At 60.5% G+C, this 17,403-nt stretch overlaps 1 protein-coding gene across 5 annotated transcripts in view; it reads right to left on the minus strand.

Moving 5' to 3' along the window:
- Positions 1-7,864: 7,864 nt before the first annotated feature.
- The window catches only part of WNT7B (Wnt family member 7B), a 52,566-nt gene continuing 43,027 nt past the window's right edge, over positions 7,865-17,403 (minus strand). For all 5 annotated transcript variants that reach the window (XM_074375719.1, XM_074375721.1, XM_074375720.1 and 2 more), the window contains exons 3-4: positions 16,939-17,210; positions 7,865-10,645 (exon numbers count right to left, since the gene is read on the minus strand). In XM_074375719.1, the coding sequence (XP_074231820.1) occupies positions 10,166-10,645; positions 16,939-17,210 (752 nt within the window). In that variant the 3' untranslated portion in view covers positions 7,865-10,165. The remainder of the gene's footprint in view (positions 10,646-16,938; positions 17,211-17,403) is intronic.

The following is a 17,403-nucleotide window of genomic DNA, read 5'->3' on the forward strand; positions in this document are numbered from 1 at the left end:
ACAGAGGTATCAGAAAACGATTATAGGATTAAGGTGCCCATTACGGCTGCGCGGGAGGCAGGTCAGCGCTGGGCCGGCCAGGCCAGGGGCCACATCAGGGGCGGGGGCCCCCAGAGGGGCTCGGACACCGTCCCGGCCCCCCTTCACCCAATGGCGATAATAACCCCCCTTCACCAACACACAAAGAGACAACACTAACACAACCAGGGGGTCCTGGAAGAAGCCACGTCCCAGCTGAGGTGGCAGGGGCCAGTGGGGGAGGGGGAGTAACAGAGGGAGCAGGGCCCCGAAGGAGGGGTGAGGGAGGGGCTGTGGAGATGGGTGAGGGTGGAGGGCAAATCTGGAAAATGTGATCGGTGGGTTCAAGGGGTCTGTGAAGCGATGGGGGGTGCCGCCAGGTGGCCTGGAGCCCTGGCTGCACCGGCTGCCCTGGGCAGCGTTCCAGGGGTATAGTTGTGGTGTGAAACTGGGGGTCCTCAGGCAGGGGGTCTGCCAGACTGTGAGGAGGAGCCCAGTGGCCCTGGGGAGTCAGTGGGGAGGGGCAGTTTGGAGGAGACACTGGGTGCCACCTGCAGGAGCCGGGGTGGGGGGGTCAAGGAGGTGGATGGCCACCCTGGCCAGGGAGGCAGATATTCGGAGTCATAGACACCTTGTGACCATGAGAACCTGGAGGAGGGAGACAGAAAGGACCCCTGGGGCCGCTGAGGCCCAGCCTCAGTCAGAGGCCAGCAAGGGGTGAGGGGCCCTTGAAGGAACCAGAGAGGGGGAAGGGCACCAGCTGAGGGGGACCCCCAAAGATGAGAAGGAGATGGGGACAGGGGCTCCTGAGGCCTGAGCTGAGCCAGATAATGGTCACAGGGAAATTTGTACATTGTAAGGAGCTGTGGGCACACCAGGGTGGGGGCCCTGGTATCTTTCCAGAGCCAGTGGGGCCTGCTCTGGTTGGGGCTGGCAAGGGTCGGTCCGCAGGGAGAATTCCCCAGGGAGACGTATGCCTTCGAGGGGGAGGGCAGAGAGGATGGGGAGGGGAGGGGTCCACCCGAGGGGCCCACCCACCCCTACAGCATATCCCACCCACCCCTACAGCATATCCCACCAACCCCTACAGCATCCCCTACCCCACCCACGAGCCGCCCTAGAGAAGGGAGGACTGGCAAGGTGAGTGTCAGAGGGATTTCCTGGTGTCCTTGTTTGGCTGCCAGCCTGGGGGGCACATCTACCCTCTGCCCCTCAGTTGGACTGGACGGTGTGGGTGAGGAGGAAGGAAAGGCTGACAATGTCTTCTGAGCATCACAGGCCATCTCCCTGGACCCTCCTCACAGCCCCTAGGCAGGCACTCTTGTCCTGTCTTCCAGAGGCACTGTGGGCCAAGGTCACAAAGCAAAGGATCAGCCAGCCACCCACTCCATCCACAGGCCACAGGGGTGAAGAAGGGCCAGGTCTGCTGAGCAGGAGGCCGGCCTGTGTCCTGGTCCCTCCCCAACCCTGTGTGCCCTGGGGCAAATCCCTGCCCCCTGCACCTGAGGGGCAGCTGGGTGCCCAGCCTGGCCAGGCACTCCTGGGCCTTCTCCAGCCCTCTCCTCCCCAGGGTTACTGTCTAGGGCCTGATCAACTACAAAACTACACCCAGAATCCACGGCTTCTCCCACAACTGCAGCTCTCCCGGACGGATACAGTAGCCTCCTGACCCATCACCTTGTTACCACCCCCATCCCTTACCTTTCCCTGCACAGCAGCAGAGAGATCCTATTCAATCCTGTCAGAGATGAAGGCGGACTTCGGCACTGTCTGCAGAAAACCTCTAGTGCCTGTCACCGGGTGGATGCCCAAGTCCTCACGGTGGCCCATGGGCACCCCAGCCTGCTGCCTGTCTTCCCACTTGTCCTCTGCCCTCACACCCTCACTCTGTTCCGGCCTCTTGCAGCTCCCCTAACCCACCAACCATTCTCTCCCCTCCGGGCCTCTGGCCTGGCTGGTCCCTCTGCCTGGAACATCCTCTATGGCTTCCTCCCTTGTCTCCTTAAAGTGGTAGCTCATCCGTCTCACTGTGGTCCACTCTGACCACCCGCCCATCTTACATAACATGCCTTGGCTCTTCCTTAGCCCTGATTACCTTCTTCCATGCCAAATACTTTATGGTTTATGATGTTTATTGCATTTCTAATAGATGCTTGTTTTCTTATGTCTCTCCAAACTGTCAGCTCCCGTGGGCAAGACTTCTGCTGCATCCCTGCTGCCTAACATGGGAGGTGTACAATAATATTTATGGAGCAAATGAATAAGGGTGAGACACAGTGCTTCTTGCCTCCAGAGGAAACTCCAGGGTCAGGCACAGGAGAAGAGGGCCTGGGCAAGGCAGCCTTCCCAGAGCCCAACACCACCCATCCGCACCCAACCCAGGACCCTGGCCCAGAACTGTGACCTCTTCCGACCATAGAACCAAGACTTCCAGAACCCTAGACAGAAAGTGCAGACTCTCAGCATCTGAGAATCATGGAATCAGAACACTATGGGGGCTACACACCTCCTTCTTTATCACATAGAGATCAAACCATGCTTGAATTCCCTAGTGACAGGGAACTCCCTCCTTCCAGGAGCTGAGGCAGTGAGAAAGTCCTTCTAGTGTGGCCGGAGGCCTGCCCCCCACTGGACCTCCTAGGGCTGCCCCCAAAGTCTCCTCGAGGAGTCGCACTGCAGACCCTGATGGCCCGCAGGCCCTTCCACTAGAGTGAGATGAGGGAGTGCCCCTCCCAGCAGTGGGCACACTCCCAGCGCCTGGAGACAGTCCTGGTGACTCAGATCTGTCACCGCCTGCTGCCCTCCCTCTCCTAGAGTGTTTGTGTTGAGATTTAATCGATCCTCCTTCCCTGGGAACCCAGGAGGGGAAGCAGGCATTAGCCACCCTTTCTTTGTCAGGACCCATCGACAAGGCCATCCCCACTTCCTCAGTGGGCAGGGCGACCCCTCCCCAGACTGGCTTACAAGGAGATCAATGTTCCGGCATTGGCCTTGGGAACTCAAAGGGGGAGGTGTGGGGAGCCCAGGCGGCCAGCTCAGTGCCCACCAGGACCCTAGGAGGACCCTAGGAGCAGCCAGCCAAGTAGGACAACTGACAGCGCTGGCCACCAGGCCCAGTGGAGGGGTGGAGATGGGGAGGAGCAGCTTCAGGAAGGGCCCCAGTGCCCAGCCCTCCTCCCCACACCCCTCCCATCCTGATGACTCTTGTTTGAGAGACTTTTCTACAAGGCTCCAGTGCAAAGTTCCCTTCTATCCTTCCAGAACCCTCTGGAACCTTGTCAGCCATGGGGCAGCTCTCCAAGCTCCTCTCTCCCCATGACACACAACCCAGCTCCCTGCAAACTCCGTGCTCCGTGTCCCTCCAGCTGACCCCCAGTCCAAGCCCAGACCCCCACTCTCCTCCATTCCTGAGCCAGAGGCAGCTCTTTCCCTCATGCCTCCTTCCCCACCCTCCTCTTTCCTTCCTTTTCTTTAATTCATCAGCCCAGATGCCAGCTCCTCCAGGAAGCTTTGCTGACCGCCCATGTTCCTGCAAGGTCAGTTCCCTGCCCTTCTGAGCTCCCAGCCCCTTCTCCCTCCATGGCAGCCTTGGGTATGACAGGGGTGGGAGGACACTAAGGGACTTGTTATTCATCACTCTGTCCCCCATCCTGGCCTGGGGCTATGAAGGGAGGACCTCACTGCAAATTCAGCTCTGGGGCTCTGCCATGCCCAGCCAAGCTCTGGGCCCCGAGGCGATCAGTGGTGATGGATGAGGGAAAGAAGGAATGTGGGGATGGACAGATGTGCTCTCCCAACCTGTTGGGTGGAAAAGGGGGTCTCAGGAGCCGGAAGTGAGGGTTTGAGCCAGAAGCCAGGGGAGGGACTTGGGCAAAGCCCCCCACCCACTCTGGGGCTGTGAAGTGCAGCACACGGCGGGGCAGCAGAATGGCCCCCGCTGCAGCCCAGCCCCAGCAGCTCAGGCAGGGGGCTTCCAGAGCTGCAGACACTGGAGACGCCTTCACAGGGGTCTTGCCCAGTGTTGCCCGCAAGACACTCCCTCCCACTGGGCTAGTCCAGAAGGACTGGGCTCCTAGAGGCCACCCTCGGGCTGCAGGGTGGGTGGGCTGGCCTCCTGTGGGGGACGAGCAAGGCCGCCTGTGTCCAGCTCCTGGAGGGCAGCCCAGCCCTGGCCGCCCTGCCGGCCACCGGCCTCTGCCTGCAGGTGGAGTAAGAGGACTCCTGATCCTGGGCCGGCCTTGCCCGCATCTGGGCGGCTTCCTTGTGAGGCTGCGAGGGCTTTCCATTCTCCAGTGTCCCAGGTGGCCAAGGACGGCAGCTGTGCTCAGAGGGGCATGGAGTCCAGACCAGAAGAGGACAAGCCAGCCAGGGGAACAGGCCACGCCGTTCTGGCCTGAGCACAGCTCACCCCTGACACCCTAGAAGCAGTGTTCCCCCTGGGCAAGCTGCAGGCGGGCCCTGAACCCCCCCTCACCAGGGACTTCGGTGGATCAGCTGCCCACCTCTCAGGCCTCTGCTGGGCACCGCCATGGGTGCCAGGCCTGCGACACCCCAAGACCTATGAGTCCCGGATGCCCAGGCAGGCAGCTCTGAGTCCCCAGGTCCTGCAAGCCCAGGGGCCTGCTGAGCAGGGAGGTGGCATCACAGAGAAGGAAGGTGGGCACAAGGTCAGAGGGAGAGGAGGGAAGGACAGTGCCGGTGGCGGGGGGAGACCCAAGCTGACGTCCAGCTGAGCGTCCTGGCTCCTGGGGGTCTTGCCCCAGGGCTGCCTCCCACGAACGGCACTGGCTGTTCTGCTCAGGGGACCACTTTCCCCGTTTGCCTGGGGGCCAGGAGCGCTAGCACTCACTCGCCTCTCCTCCCCGTCCTGGGCCCCTCAGGCCCCCTGAACCACAGCTCCAGCCGCCCCAGGCCTGATCAAACCAGATCACCGTCCCCTCTTCCCTTCACCAGGCCCACAACCCCGTCCTCCTGACCCCCTCCCCACCTTCGAGCACTGGGAGTCATGAAATTCAGCCAGGTGTCTAACCCAGATCCACCTGCCGATGTTTAACCCCGTCTTCCCTGTTCTGCCTTTGGTAGAAGGTAAGTGTTGCTATCACCCCTCCCCAAGATCCACCTTGGTGGCCTCTGCCCACTCATCTTTGTGCAGCCTCGGACAGACCCCTGGGGCCGTCGTTTCCCCTCGTGGGAGGAGGGCTCTGACTTGGGTAGAAGGAAGACACCAGAAGGCCTGAATTCAAATCCTGGTTCTGCTTCTCACCAGCTGCATGACCTTAAACAGAATCTTTTCTTCTCTGTGCCTGGGTTTTCCCATCTATAAAATAGTGTTAGCACTGACCTATCTGGGGAAGGGGTGTTGTGCAGGTTGTGGGTGCCCGTGGACCGGACCCGGTGAGTGGCGTGGTGGGGGGTGGTGCTCCCTGCTCACCTCCAGGGGCCCTCAGCCTGCTGGAGGCAGGGGCAGGGCAGTCACTGCAGTGGGACCTCTGCACGTGAGGATGAGAGCCAGGACAGAGGGTGAGGGAGGGCAGGAGCCCCGGTGAGCTTGCTGGGGAAGGTGGGCATTAGGGGAAAGAGGGGGGAGGACAGGGCGTCCCAGGCAGAAGGCGCAGCAGGAGCAGAGGCTGGGGGGGGGGGTGTGTGAGATGGGCTGCTCGGGGGAGGGGAGGCTTGCCGACAGGGCTGGGGGCTGAGCGTGGGGGCTCGGTAGAGGTTGGCTGTAGGAGATGAGGCAGAGGGTCAGGAAGAACTTTGAAGGCCACAGCAAGGAGAGAGCATCTGCCCACCACAGCCACAGGGCCACCTGTGAGCTCTGGCCACCAGACAGCAGCTGAGTGGACAGCCTGGGTAGCCCTGTGTGGGGACAGGGTGGGAGCCCCCCGATGCAAAAGCTCAGCCTGAGAGCAGAGTGTGGCCAGATGGAGAAAGAGGGAACCTGGGCCTGGCCGGACAGAGCTTACTCCCCTGTGCCCATTATACAGAGGGGAAGTTGAGGCTCAGAGATGCGGAAGAGCAGGTCCAAAGCATTCTCTTGTCTCCCAGGCTGCCTCAGTCAGCAGCTGCACCCCCAGAAGGGGCTGCCTGCATAGGGCAGGAGTGGGAAGGAGATCTGGAGCCTCTGGAGGGGCCATGAACACCCCCTGTCCCCAGAGGCCAGACCAGGGCCTGGCCTCCAGCGAGGCTGAATGAGTGAATGAACAAGTGAATGAATGAATGGGCTCTCCATGCTAGCATCCCCACATCCTACCAGGGAAGCCTGCGTGACCCCCTCCTGCCTTGGGGATCCTATGCTCTCTTGGAGCGCGGTGGGAAGGCGAGTCTGGAGAAGGTGCATCCTGGGCAAATTCAGAGAGGCAGGAAGGCACCTGGCGTGCCTGGGGCCAGCTGGGAGCCGAGGGGCCCAGGTGACACTCTGGGGGAATGAGCCACCATGTTAGGGGTGCAGGGCCGCCTGGGGAAATGCTTCTGAAATATTAGCCTCAGAGGGCTGGGGGGTCAGGTGGGCCCCCAGGACGGGCCAGGCAGTGTAGACGCAACGTCTCGGGCTGGGCCCCTTGGTGGATGTGCTAGGCAGCCCCAGGAGGCCGGGGCTGGAGTTGAACCGTGGCCAAGAAATAAGTGCAGTCTGGGCACTGGGGCCGGGGCATTCTCGGAGCTCTTTCCTCATTCCTGGCCCTGTGGGAGTAGCCGGACCCTGGCGTTCCGCTGCAGCCACCACCGCGGATTTGCTTACCGTCTCGCGGGGAACAGGGGCCTCCTGCCAAACTACCGCCCCCCGCCTGGCTCAGGCCCCACCAACCCTGTCGACCACCGAGTCCTGGCCCCAGCCACCTCCTGCTCCCAAAAACTGAGGCCACACGTGGGGAGGGCCGCAGCAGAGGCTGTGGTGCCTGGGTGTCAGGGACGGGCAGGACCTGGCCTCCAAGCCCTGGGCTCTCGTCCATCTCCCCCACACCACAGCCTGGAAGGGTGCGTCTTCCTCCAAAAGCCCGCCTGGTGGCCCCTCTGCCGAGACCTGGGTTTGGGGCCAGGCTCCGTGGGTGCCCAGGCAGACAGGGGCTGTTTGATCAGCGGTTCCGCCCGATGCCAGGCAGCCGGGACAGTGGGCAGTGGCCAAACCGGCCCCGCCGCATGCCTTCCGGCCCTCGGCAGGAATGCCATTCATCCTCCCTGCTCACACAGTTACCACAGGCGTAGGCCTGGCCTCTGGGGAGAAGCAGCGAGGCCTGGTGGCCAGTCAGGGGCCTCTGAGCTCCCAGGAGCCTCAGGCTGCCTTCCCATACCTGGAGAGGGCAAGGAGCGCCCCGGGGGGGCACTTGAGTCTAAACCCACCAGCCACACTGGGACAGACCCACAGGGACCCTGAGGCCAGAGCCCAGCTGGGGTCAGAAGGGGAAGGGAGGCACAGAGGGAGACAGCTGGGGCTGGGGCCTCCAGGCTGCGGTTCGCCTACCCCTGGGCTCCCCCTTCTCCTGAGAGCAGCCCCCACTCAGCCCCATGGCACCAGGCCAAGGCCCTCCTGTCCCTGCATCTTGACACAGGCTGTCTAAGGAGGCCTCAGAATCTGGACCCAGCCCCCACGAGTAGCTGGGGGCAGGTGGGACAAGATTCCCCTGTGCCCCCTCCCCCCCACCCATGGGACCTGGGAAAGGGGGGGGGCGGGGTAGAAGGGACCATCAGCACGGCCCAGCCCAGCCCACAGAGAGGGGAGAGGAAGTCGGAAGGGTGGGAGCCACATGAGGGCTGAGGAGGGTGGGGGGCTGTCCTGGAGGGGTAGCTCCTGTGTCCCCCCTCCCAGGGGCAAGCGCTGCAGGGAAATCGCGGGGGCTCCACACACACTCACTCCTCTGGTTCCAGCTTTATTGGAGCTGAGCGCTCCCCTCCCGGGGAGGCCAGACACAGCCCGTCAGAAACCCGCCAGGTCTCCTGGAGTGGGACACTGCAGGGACACTGCAGGGACACGCAGCGCCTCGGCCACCACCATCCCACCTGGGCCACAGTGCCACCCTCACCCCCACCCAAAGGAAGGGCTGCTGCTGGCACACTCTGCAGGGAGGGTGGGGTATTGGCAGGGGCACCTGGTGGCCGAGGGACAGTGGGATGACTTGGTGGCATCAGGGGCCACCAAGGGTCCAAGGGTCTGTTTCAAGCAGAAGGAGGGACCTGGCTCGGGAACAGCTCGGCCATTCCCCCCCGCCCCCAGTACCCAGTGTAGGTCACAATAATTTAAAAGACACTATAGACATTTCGACGCTATATAACAATATAAGTTAACCAGTTTCCTTGGCAGAGGATGCTAGGCAGGGGTGTCCTAGGACCCAAGGTTGGGGGAAAGGGGACCGGGGGGCATTCACAGTGGCCTGGAAGCTCCCAGGACAGCAGCTTGTGGAGTGTCCTGGCATCATCAATGCAGGCAGGATGGACGCCAGGTCCAGGGCCCAGTGTCAGTCACCCAGGCTAACGTCCAGCCCACTTGACTGATCACTAGCTTGAGGACACATTTCCATGGGCTTCTGTGAGAAAATACCCTAAATTCAGGGCGGGGACGAGTGTGTGGGCAGTGCAGGGTGCACCATAAGCCGGCTGCACACCATCGTTTCTGGCCCTGGACATGTCACTCTCTCTGCGCCTCAGTCACCCCAAGGAGAGTGGGAGCATTGGCAGAGACGTCCAGCCCGGAGTTTCCAGGCTCCCAAGCTCTCCCAACCCACACACGGTCTAGAACCAAGCAGGACCTCTTTCCAAGCCTGTCCCCCAGGTTGTGGGGTGATTCAGACTCCAAGGGAGGGTCTGCATGGTATGCGGGCTGTGGTGGTGGGGAAGTCTGGAGGGCAGGTATCTGCTGGGACAGCAAGTGGGACCCCGGCAGAGCAGACACCCTGGATCTGAGTCTCCTCAGCATCTGGATCAGGACGAGAGGACCAGGACTGGGTAAGGAGACCACCAGAGAAACCCTCAAAGGCACCTCGAGGGGGCGTGGACCCCAGTGAGGCTGGCAGCAGAGGGGGCGTGGCCAGATCTTTCAAGGCCTGGGGGCTGCCTCTCACCTGGGCATCCCCAGAGCACATCCTTCAAGATCAGGAGCCCTGGGATAGGGGTCAGTAAGCCTGAGCCAAGGCAGGAGCCTCCACTCACGGCCTTGGGGATCTCTGGCTCGTGCTTGAGCCATTCTGGGCCTCACTGTCTGCATTTGTCAAATAAGGCAAACACCCTGAACTATCCCCCATTCCACCAGCTTGCCTCGGCACAGCACTGTCCTGGGGGTCCGACTGGCTCCAGGGTGGGAGGGGGCTCGTAAACTAGGGGGTGCCAGGCCAGTGAGGGGTTTGGAAGGGCAACAGCATTAGGGAGGGGATGCAGGACCCCTGAAACCTGACGTGGGTGACATTTTGATTTGTTAGATATGAATTTCAAAAAGAAGGGAAGAGAGGGCCAGAGATCCCTGTCCATGGTGCTCCTCAGAGGCTGTCTTGGGTCATGTCGGCCACCAAGCCCCTGCCCAGCTCACCTGGGGACCACATGCACTGCCACCTCCCCCTGGGACAGAGTCATACACAGAGATGCTTCCACGGGTACCCAGAGGCCAGAACAGGAAGCAGAGGGTGGCCAGGGGATGAGCCAACAGAGTACGGAATTAGGACCGGCTACGCCTTAATGCTAAAATCCTCTTCTGATACTAAGAAAACATAAATAATTTTTGTCAACATCTGCCCAGACCACCCCAGAGCCCAGCGACTGATGCAGCCTGGGAAGCAGTTTTTCTGTGTCCATACCACCAGGTGGGGGAGGAGAACACTCAGAGTCTTGTCGCTTTGCTTTCCGGGGTATGTGTGTGTCCTTGAGGTTCACTTTCCCCGAGAAAAGAAAAAAATTCACTGGGCGGGTCCCGGGACACCCATGCCCCCTCTCGGCCAGGTGATGGGCACTGTTCCGCCATGGCAAGGGACAGGAATGGCAGGAGGGAGGCCCTAGAGGGCAGAGAGAGGGTGATCGGCCCGTGGGAGCCCTCCAGCGCTGGGGGCTCCCACCTTCTCCACCCACCTCTGCCCACAGCCCAGTGGCCGGGAGCAGATGTGCAAAGCGCCGCGGGGCGGGGCCGCGGGGGGAGTGGGCGGGGCCGCGGGGCGGGGCGGGGCGGAGGCGCTCACTTGCAGGTGAAGACCTCGGTGCGCTCGCTGCACGTGTTGCACTTGACGAAGCAGCACCAGTGGAACTTGCAGTTGCACTGCCAGACCTTGGTGTACTGGTGGGTGTTGTAGCCGCGGCCGCAGCACATGGTGTCGCAGCCGTCGGCGCCGGGGGAGGTGCGGTTGCAGAGGCGGCCCTGCGTGCCCACGCTGCCGGTGGCCGCGTCCTCCTCGCAGTAGTTGGGCGACTTCTCGATGTACACCAGGTCCGTCTCCATGGGCTTCTGGTAGCTGCGCAGCTGTTTGATGCGCAGGAAGGTGGGCTGCCGCAGGCGGCTGGCCCGCACCACCTCCACCTGCACCGCCACGTTGTACTTCTCCTTCAGCAGGTGGCCCACCTCGCGGAACTTGGGCAGCGTGGTCCAGCAGGTCTTGGTGGTGCAGGAGCCCGACACACCGTGGCACTTACACTCCAGCTTCATGCGCTCCTCCAGGACCTGCGGGCCGCAGGGCAGGCTCAGTCTGGGTGGGGGGCCTGGGGCCTCCCAGCTCCCTCCCGCCCCCATCTCCACCTGACCTGGAGCCCACTCCCCTCTTCCCACTGTGTGACTAGGCATCAGTGTTTCCTCCCCCCTGAGCCTGTATCCTTACCCGTTCAATGGGGCTGCTGACCATAGGTCCCTACACAGAGGGCTTCGTGAGGGTCAGTGAGAAGCCAGTACTTGGCAGAGCATGGTGTACATTTCTCAAATGTGTTTCGCTACATTCCCATCACCCTTCAGGGAGCTGCGGGTCGATGGCCTAATGAGGAAACTGAGGCTCAGAGGGCAGTGGGACTTGCTGCAGCTCACAGAGCAGCAGGTGGCGAAGTCAGTGTGTGCACCCATCCTGGCTCAGGGAGGCACCTCTCCGTGGTACCCAGCCCAGCAACAGCAGGCGCTTAATACGTGCACATCCCCCACCCCCGTCTCTCCCACTCCCCACCCTCATGCCTGGTGTAGGCCCTGGCACGCAGTCGGCACTTAATAAGTGGCCGTTCAGCGGAAGTCCAGCATGCACATGGAGCTCTGTGCACCTTTGCTGAAGGACAGAGAGGGGGCGGGCGGGAGGTGAGGGCATGGGTCAGTGAGGCCCGGGCGTGCCGTCTGCCGGGAAGCCGCCCTCCGACCAGTGTTGTTCTTTCTCCCCGGCTCCCCAAGGGCCAGGGATGGGTGCAGCCGTGTGTTTTCCTTGGGCCTCCCTCCTTGGCCCCGGAAGGCCAATTCCCAGAGCCAGCCCTGACCCCAGGCACTCATTTACCCGGATCGAAAAGGCCCTGCCAGCCAGGGCTGATTAAAGATGGGGAATCATTAGCTGCTGCCCCACGGCTGCACAAGGGCCATTTGTCAGCTGTCGAGGCTCCCGCTGGCCTCACTTTGACAGCCAGCTCTACAGGGGCTTGGACACCCTCTGCCCCTGTGCCCAGAACCCCAGCCCTAACCCTCGGTGAATGAATGAATGAATGAATGAACGAATGAAAGAAAAAGAGAGAGAAACATCCCAGGGGGTCAACTACTCCCCCAATCAATTTCCCAGCCCTGACTGCATGGGCCCCTGGACCAAGGAGAGGATGTCTGGAGCTTACAGTCCAAGTGGGAAACAGAGAAGGAAACTGCCCAAAGTGCAGGGGTTGTGGGAACCCGGGAGAGCCTGATCCTGCCCAGGGGGAGGCTGCCTGGAGGAGGTGGTGCCTGCACTACGTGTTGATGGAGGAGTAGGAGCTCATTAGAGAAAGAGGGGGGGTGTGCCAGAAGGGGTACAGCATGAGCAAGGTCCAGAGAGCTGTCACCATCATCACGAAGGGAAGATTTGGCTCAAATGAGCGTGATGTGGGTGCTGGGCGGGCCCTGAGGCTGGCAGCCTGGAGTTCTGGGGGGGAGGTTCTCTGCACCTGGATGATGTCCTGGGGTGGAGTCTGGAGAAGCTGGGGAGGAGGGAGGACAGAGGAGAGGAAAGGCTGAGGCTTCACCAGTGGAGAGCCAAGGTGTGGTGGGCCCCAATGTCCGGAGGAGGGAAAGGGGGCCAGGTTTGGGGAATATTCAGGGCTTGGTGACTGTGCTGCAGGGTATTTGGGTCGAGGGCCCTGGCCAAGAGCCTGGTCTGTGGGTCAGGGTGAAGGGTAGGACCTCCCACCCTAGAAAAGCATATCTGGGCCCCTTCTCTGCCTCCTGCCCCCGTCCCCATTCCTGTTCATCCCAGTTAGATGTCGCTCTTCTCCCTCAACCCTGTCCCATATTCATCTTTGCTAGGACCATCCTCTCCCCCGAAAGCCCCTCCCTCCCTGAATCTGCCCTTCAAGGCTTGGAAGCTTCCTCTGTTCTGGCCACATCACCTGTCATGGATGTTCCTGGCCAGGAGCTGGCTAGATGGATAACCCTCTCCAAGCCCCTAGCCTGGGGAGCAGTTCACCCCACCCATACCGCTGGCTTAGAAGGTTCCTCCTCAGATGGGCGGTGATGGCCAGAGACCTGGCAGGAGTGTTGTGTTCAGGCTGGCGTCTGTGCAGGCCACGTGGTCCAGGCTTAACTGACATTGGTGTGCGCACTTGGGCCGCCTGAACAGCTGCCCCCACCCCGCTCTGCTCCTGCCCTGAACCCCTTTCCTCCACCCCTTCCCTGCACAGTCAGATCTGTGTGGCCAGGCCAGTGACAGTCAGCAGATGAAGCCAACTGGGCAGCCATTTGCAGAGCAAGGGACTGAATCCTCGCTTGGCTGGGTCCCCCAGGTCTGAGCCTCTCCTGGGAAGTGATCACACGATTCAAGAATGCACTGTTTCCATCTCCGGCCCCCTCATGATCAGAGCAACAGCGCCGGTGGCGCCAGTCCTGCTGCTCCAGGAGACCACCTGGGCGGGTGCAGAGTGACCCACCCTGCCCAGAGGAACTGGTGCCTGAGCAGGGCCCTCCCCTGGGCCTCGCCCCTGCCCCATCGCCCTAGGAAGTGGTGGAGGGGTAGGTGGGGGAGCCCTAGAAAGGGCCGACTGGGGTTCTTTCCAGGATAAGAAATGCCCCCACTCTGGGAACAGTGTTCAGTTATGACCAAGTTAGGGGGAGTCACCAGGTTGCTGGACCACAGTCCCACGGGAGCCCAGAGCTGAGCAGCTCTCCACGCTCAGACTGTCTGCCCCTGGCCCACCAGGTAGGCCGTGTGCCAGTCTGGGGTGGGCTGAAGAGCATTCCCCTGAAAACTCCTGTCCACTCAGAAGCTCAGAACGTGACCTTATTGGGAAGTAGGGACTTTGCAGATGTGATTAAGGTAAGACTCGAGATGAGATCCCCTTGGGTCAGGGTGGGTCCCATATCCAAGGACACATGTCCTTATAAGAGACAGAAGAGGAGGGAACACAGACACAGAGGAGGAGGCCACATGAAGACAGAGATGATGCAGCCACAAGCCAAGGAGTGCCTGCTGTCCCCAGGAGCTAGAAGGGACAAGGAAAGATCCTCCCGCTGAAGCCTTCGGAGGGAGCTCAGCCCTGCTGACACCTTAACTTAGGACTTCCGGCTCTAGGAAAGAATGAATCTATTCCTAGTCTTTTGAGGAATCTCCACACTGTTTTCCATAGTGGCTGCACCAAACTGCATTCCCACCAGCAGTGTAGGAGGGTTCCCCCTAGGAATAGACTTACCATATGACCCAGGAATCCCACTCCTGGGCTTGTATCCAGAAGGAAGTCTACTTCAGGATGACACCTGCACACCAATGTTCATAGCAGCACTATTTACAATAGCCAAAACATGGAAACAGCCTAAGTGTCCATCAACAGGTGACTGGATAAAGAAGATGTGGTATATTTATACAATGGAATACTACTCAGCCATAAAAACCGACAACATAACGCCATTTGCAGCAACATGGATGCTCCCGGAGAATGTCATTCTAAGTGAAGTAAGCCAGAAAGAGAAAGAAAATACCATATGAGATCGCTCATATGTGGAATCTAAAAAAAAAAAAACAAAAACAAAAACAAACAAACAAACAAAAACAAAGAGTAAATACAGGACAGAAATAGACTCACAGACAGAGAATACAGACTTGTGGTTGCCAGGGGGGTGGAGGGTGGGAAGGGATAGACTGGGATTTCAAAATTGTAGAATAGATAAACAAGATTACACTGTATAGCACAGGGAAATATACACAAAATGTTATGATAACTCACGGAGAAAAAAATGTGACAATGAGTGTGTACATGTCCATGAATGACTGAAAAATTGTGCTGAGCACTGGAATTTGACACAACATTGTAAAATGATTATAAATCAATAAAAAATGTTAAAAAAAAAAGAATGAATTTTTCCTGCTTTAAGCCACCTGGTTTGTGGGACTTCATCGTGGCAACATCGGCTTCCTCTCCACCTGACTTGGTAAACTCCGTGGCCCTGAGGATGTGGTGGGGGCGGGGGCAGGCCTGGCCGCGCTGTCACGGGGCCAGGGTGCCCTGGTACTCACTTCTCTAGGAAACCTCAAAAGTCACACCCACCCCATGTCCACCGCCATGACAAAATAAGCACCGTGATTCTGGGAGGACCCTGGCCCCCAGGGTCACTGTGTGGCCACCACCATTGGCATTTTCCAAAAACTCAGACCACACGTGTGCTCCGCAGCTCCATGGGTTTGGGGCTGTCGGAGGGACACTGGGAGAAGGGGCATTACAGCCGCTGTGCAGGTGAGGAGACTGACTCAGGAGAAGGACAGGGCCAGCCAGGGCCCCCCACGGACAGTCGGGGACAGCACTGGCTGCTGTCCACTTTATAGGCCTTTCCTGTGGCTGCCCTGTCCCTGCAGGCCCTCGCACTGCCCAGCGGCTCCCCCACTGCCCCCCGACAGTCTGCTTCTCCTCAGCTCATGGCTTCGCCCCAGTCCAAAACCCCCAACGCGTTGACGCTCCTCCATCCTCGTCCCCCTGAACAGGCCCGGGCCCCAGCACCAGCTGCCTTGTTCTCATGCCTCCTGTCTCCCCAGGGCCCGACCCTGCTTGTCTCCATTTCCCTGTGCCTTTTTACCACCTGTCAACTGCCAGACACTCCCCCCGACCGAGTCCCCACATGTAAAATGGGGTCCGAGAGACCATCCTCCCGGGGCTGTGGGAAAGCCCCTGCTCAGGACCTAAGCCACTGCACAGACTCAAAGCTCCACGGTTGAGCTGAGAGTTTAGACGCACCTCCTCCTCCTCCTCCAGGGAGCCCTCCTGGCGCCTCTGTGTAAGTGAATTTCTCCTTCCTCTGCCCTCTCAGACACAGATGACTATTCGCCTGTGTCTAGAGAAGGAGGCCTACATGCTGTCTGTGAGCTCCTTGCAAGCAAAGACGGTCACCCATTTCTTCATTTGACAATAATTTAATAACCACCTGCTGCAAGGCAAACTCCATATCTATAAGATGAAGCCAAATCCTTGGCCTGGTGTTCAAGGCCCATTCTGGACCGGCCCCTGCTTGCTTCTCAAACCTTGTCACACCCACCCCTCGTGCCCCCCCCACCCCCCACCTCGCAAGTGTCAGCTCTCTCTGCCTCTGCCCTTCACAGCTCTGGTATGTCCTTCACCTGGACATTCACTGCCTCCAGGAAGCTGCTGTTACCCCTCCCTCAGGTCCCTGGGCTCTTGCCGTCCCTGGGTGTGGCCCTGCTCCCCTCATGTGGACCCAGTCGGTGCTGGAGAGCTCCCACGGCCAGGGCTATGTCTTACTCCTCCCTGTCCCCGGTGCCCAGCATAACGCCTGGCACGCAGAAAGAGTAGGGAGCGTTGGCTGAGTAAATGAGCTCAGCTGTGGGCCTGGGGACAGAGGGCACCTTCACCTCCTCTTTGCTCAGAAAGGCAAGTCTGCCCCGTGCCTGCAGGGCCCCTCAGGCCCTGGAGCCCCGGTGCAGCCCCTCAGGCTGGAAAATCAGACCCAGAGGCGTTCCGCTCAGCTGGCTGCCCTATCTCTGGCCATCTTGCCGCCTTGGCGGCCTCTCCTCCCAGCCCAGTATCTGGGGCTCTCATCTCCCTGAGGCGGAGCTGGGCTCGCCCCGACTTCTTCCCCAGTGTGTCTCGGCTTGAATGTCCTCCATTATCATGGCACCACACTGCATCCCACCTCATGCATGAAGCCGGATGCTCCCTAAGACCCCCATTCAGTTTCCACCATTCCTCAGGCTGCTCCTGTTTCCTGGGAACACCCCTTCTTCCAGTCTCATGGCAATTCGAGCCAAAGGCCGCCTCCTCCGGGAAGCCCTTCCCGGTGTATTGTCACGGCACCTCTAGAACCAAAGCAGAGACATGGACTGTGGTCCAGGGGCCTCCCCCAACTCTTTGTCCCCGGCCAGGTCCTGCTCCCATTCTGTGTGTAAATAGGGTCCCTATCTCATCTCTGCTGCCCACCAGCTGGGGGCCGCAGGCATACTATTTCATCACTCCCAGCCTTCGTTTTCGAATCTTTGTAATGGGAACAGTAAGGCCCCCCTCTTAGAGCTGCTGGGACAGACAGAGGTGAAGGACTGTGCTCAGCATCACCCATTCCGCACCTTCTGGGTTCAGTTCACCAATTCCCTCTGCTAGGAGAGGTGCCCAAATCTCAGAGAGGTCAAGACCCTCCCTGGGTGATGCTGCAGTCACACCTGACACAGGCCTGCCCCTCCGAGTCCCGCCCCGCCCCGCCCCGCCCCGCCCAGCATTGCCACGCCCCGCCCAGCACCTCCACGCCCCGCCCAGCGCCCGCCATGCCCCGCCCCGCCCCGCCCAGCACCTCCACGCCACGCCCAGCGCCTGCCCTACCTTCCTGCCGGCCTCGTTGTTGTGCAGGTTCATCAGGCGCCTGGCGTTTTTCTTGATCTCGCGGGCGTCCACGAAGCGGCGGGAGAAGTCGATGCCGTAGCGCACGTCGGCGGAGCAGCCGCCCCACTTCCAGCCCTCGGCCTGGTTGTAGTAGCCCTGCTTCTCGCGATCGCACCCGCAGTTGCTCAGGTTGCCCTGGCTGCAGGCGGCGGTGACGGCGTGGGCCACGCCGGCTGCGGTGATGGCGTACGTGAAGGCCGCCTCACGGCTCCCTGTGGGGAGGGGACGGTGCAGACGGTGAAGCCCCGCAGTCTCTACCCGGTGGGCTCAGAGGACCCAGTGCTGGGCCCTGGTCCTGCTGCCGGCCCGCTGTGTGACCCTGGGCTCAGCACGTGCCCTCTCTGAGCTTCTGACTCAGCAAAATGAGGCTAATGGAACCCACCTTGCAGGGCTGTGGTGAGGACA

This window comes from Camelus bactrianus, chromosome 12 (assembly GCF_048773025.1).
Source record: "Camelus bactrianus isolate YW-2024 breed Bactrian camel chromosome 12, ASM4877302v1, whole genome shotgun sequence".
Lineage (NCBI taxonomy): Eukaryota > Metazoa > Chordata > Mammalia > Artiodactyla > Camelidae > Camelus > Camelus bactrianus.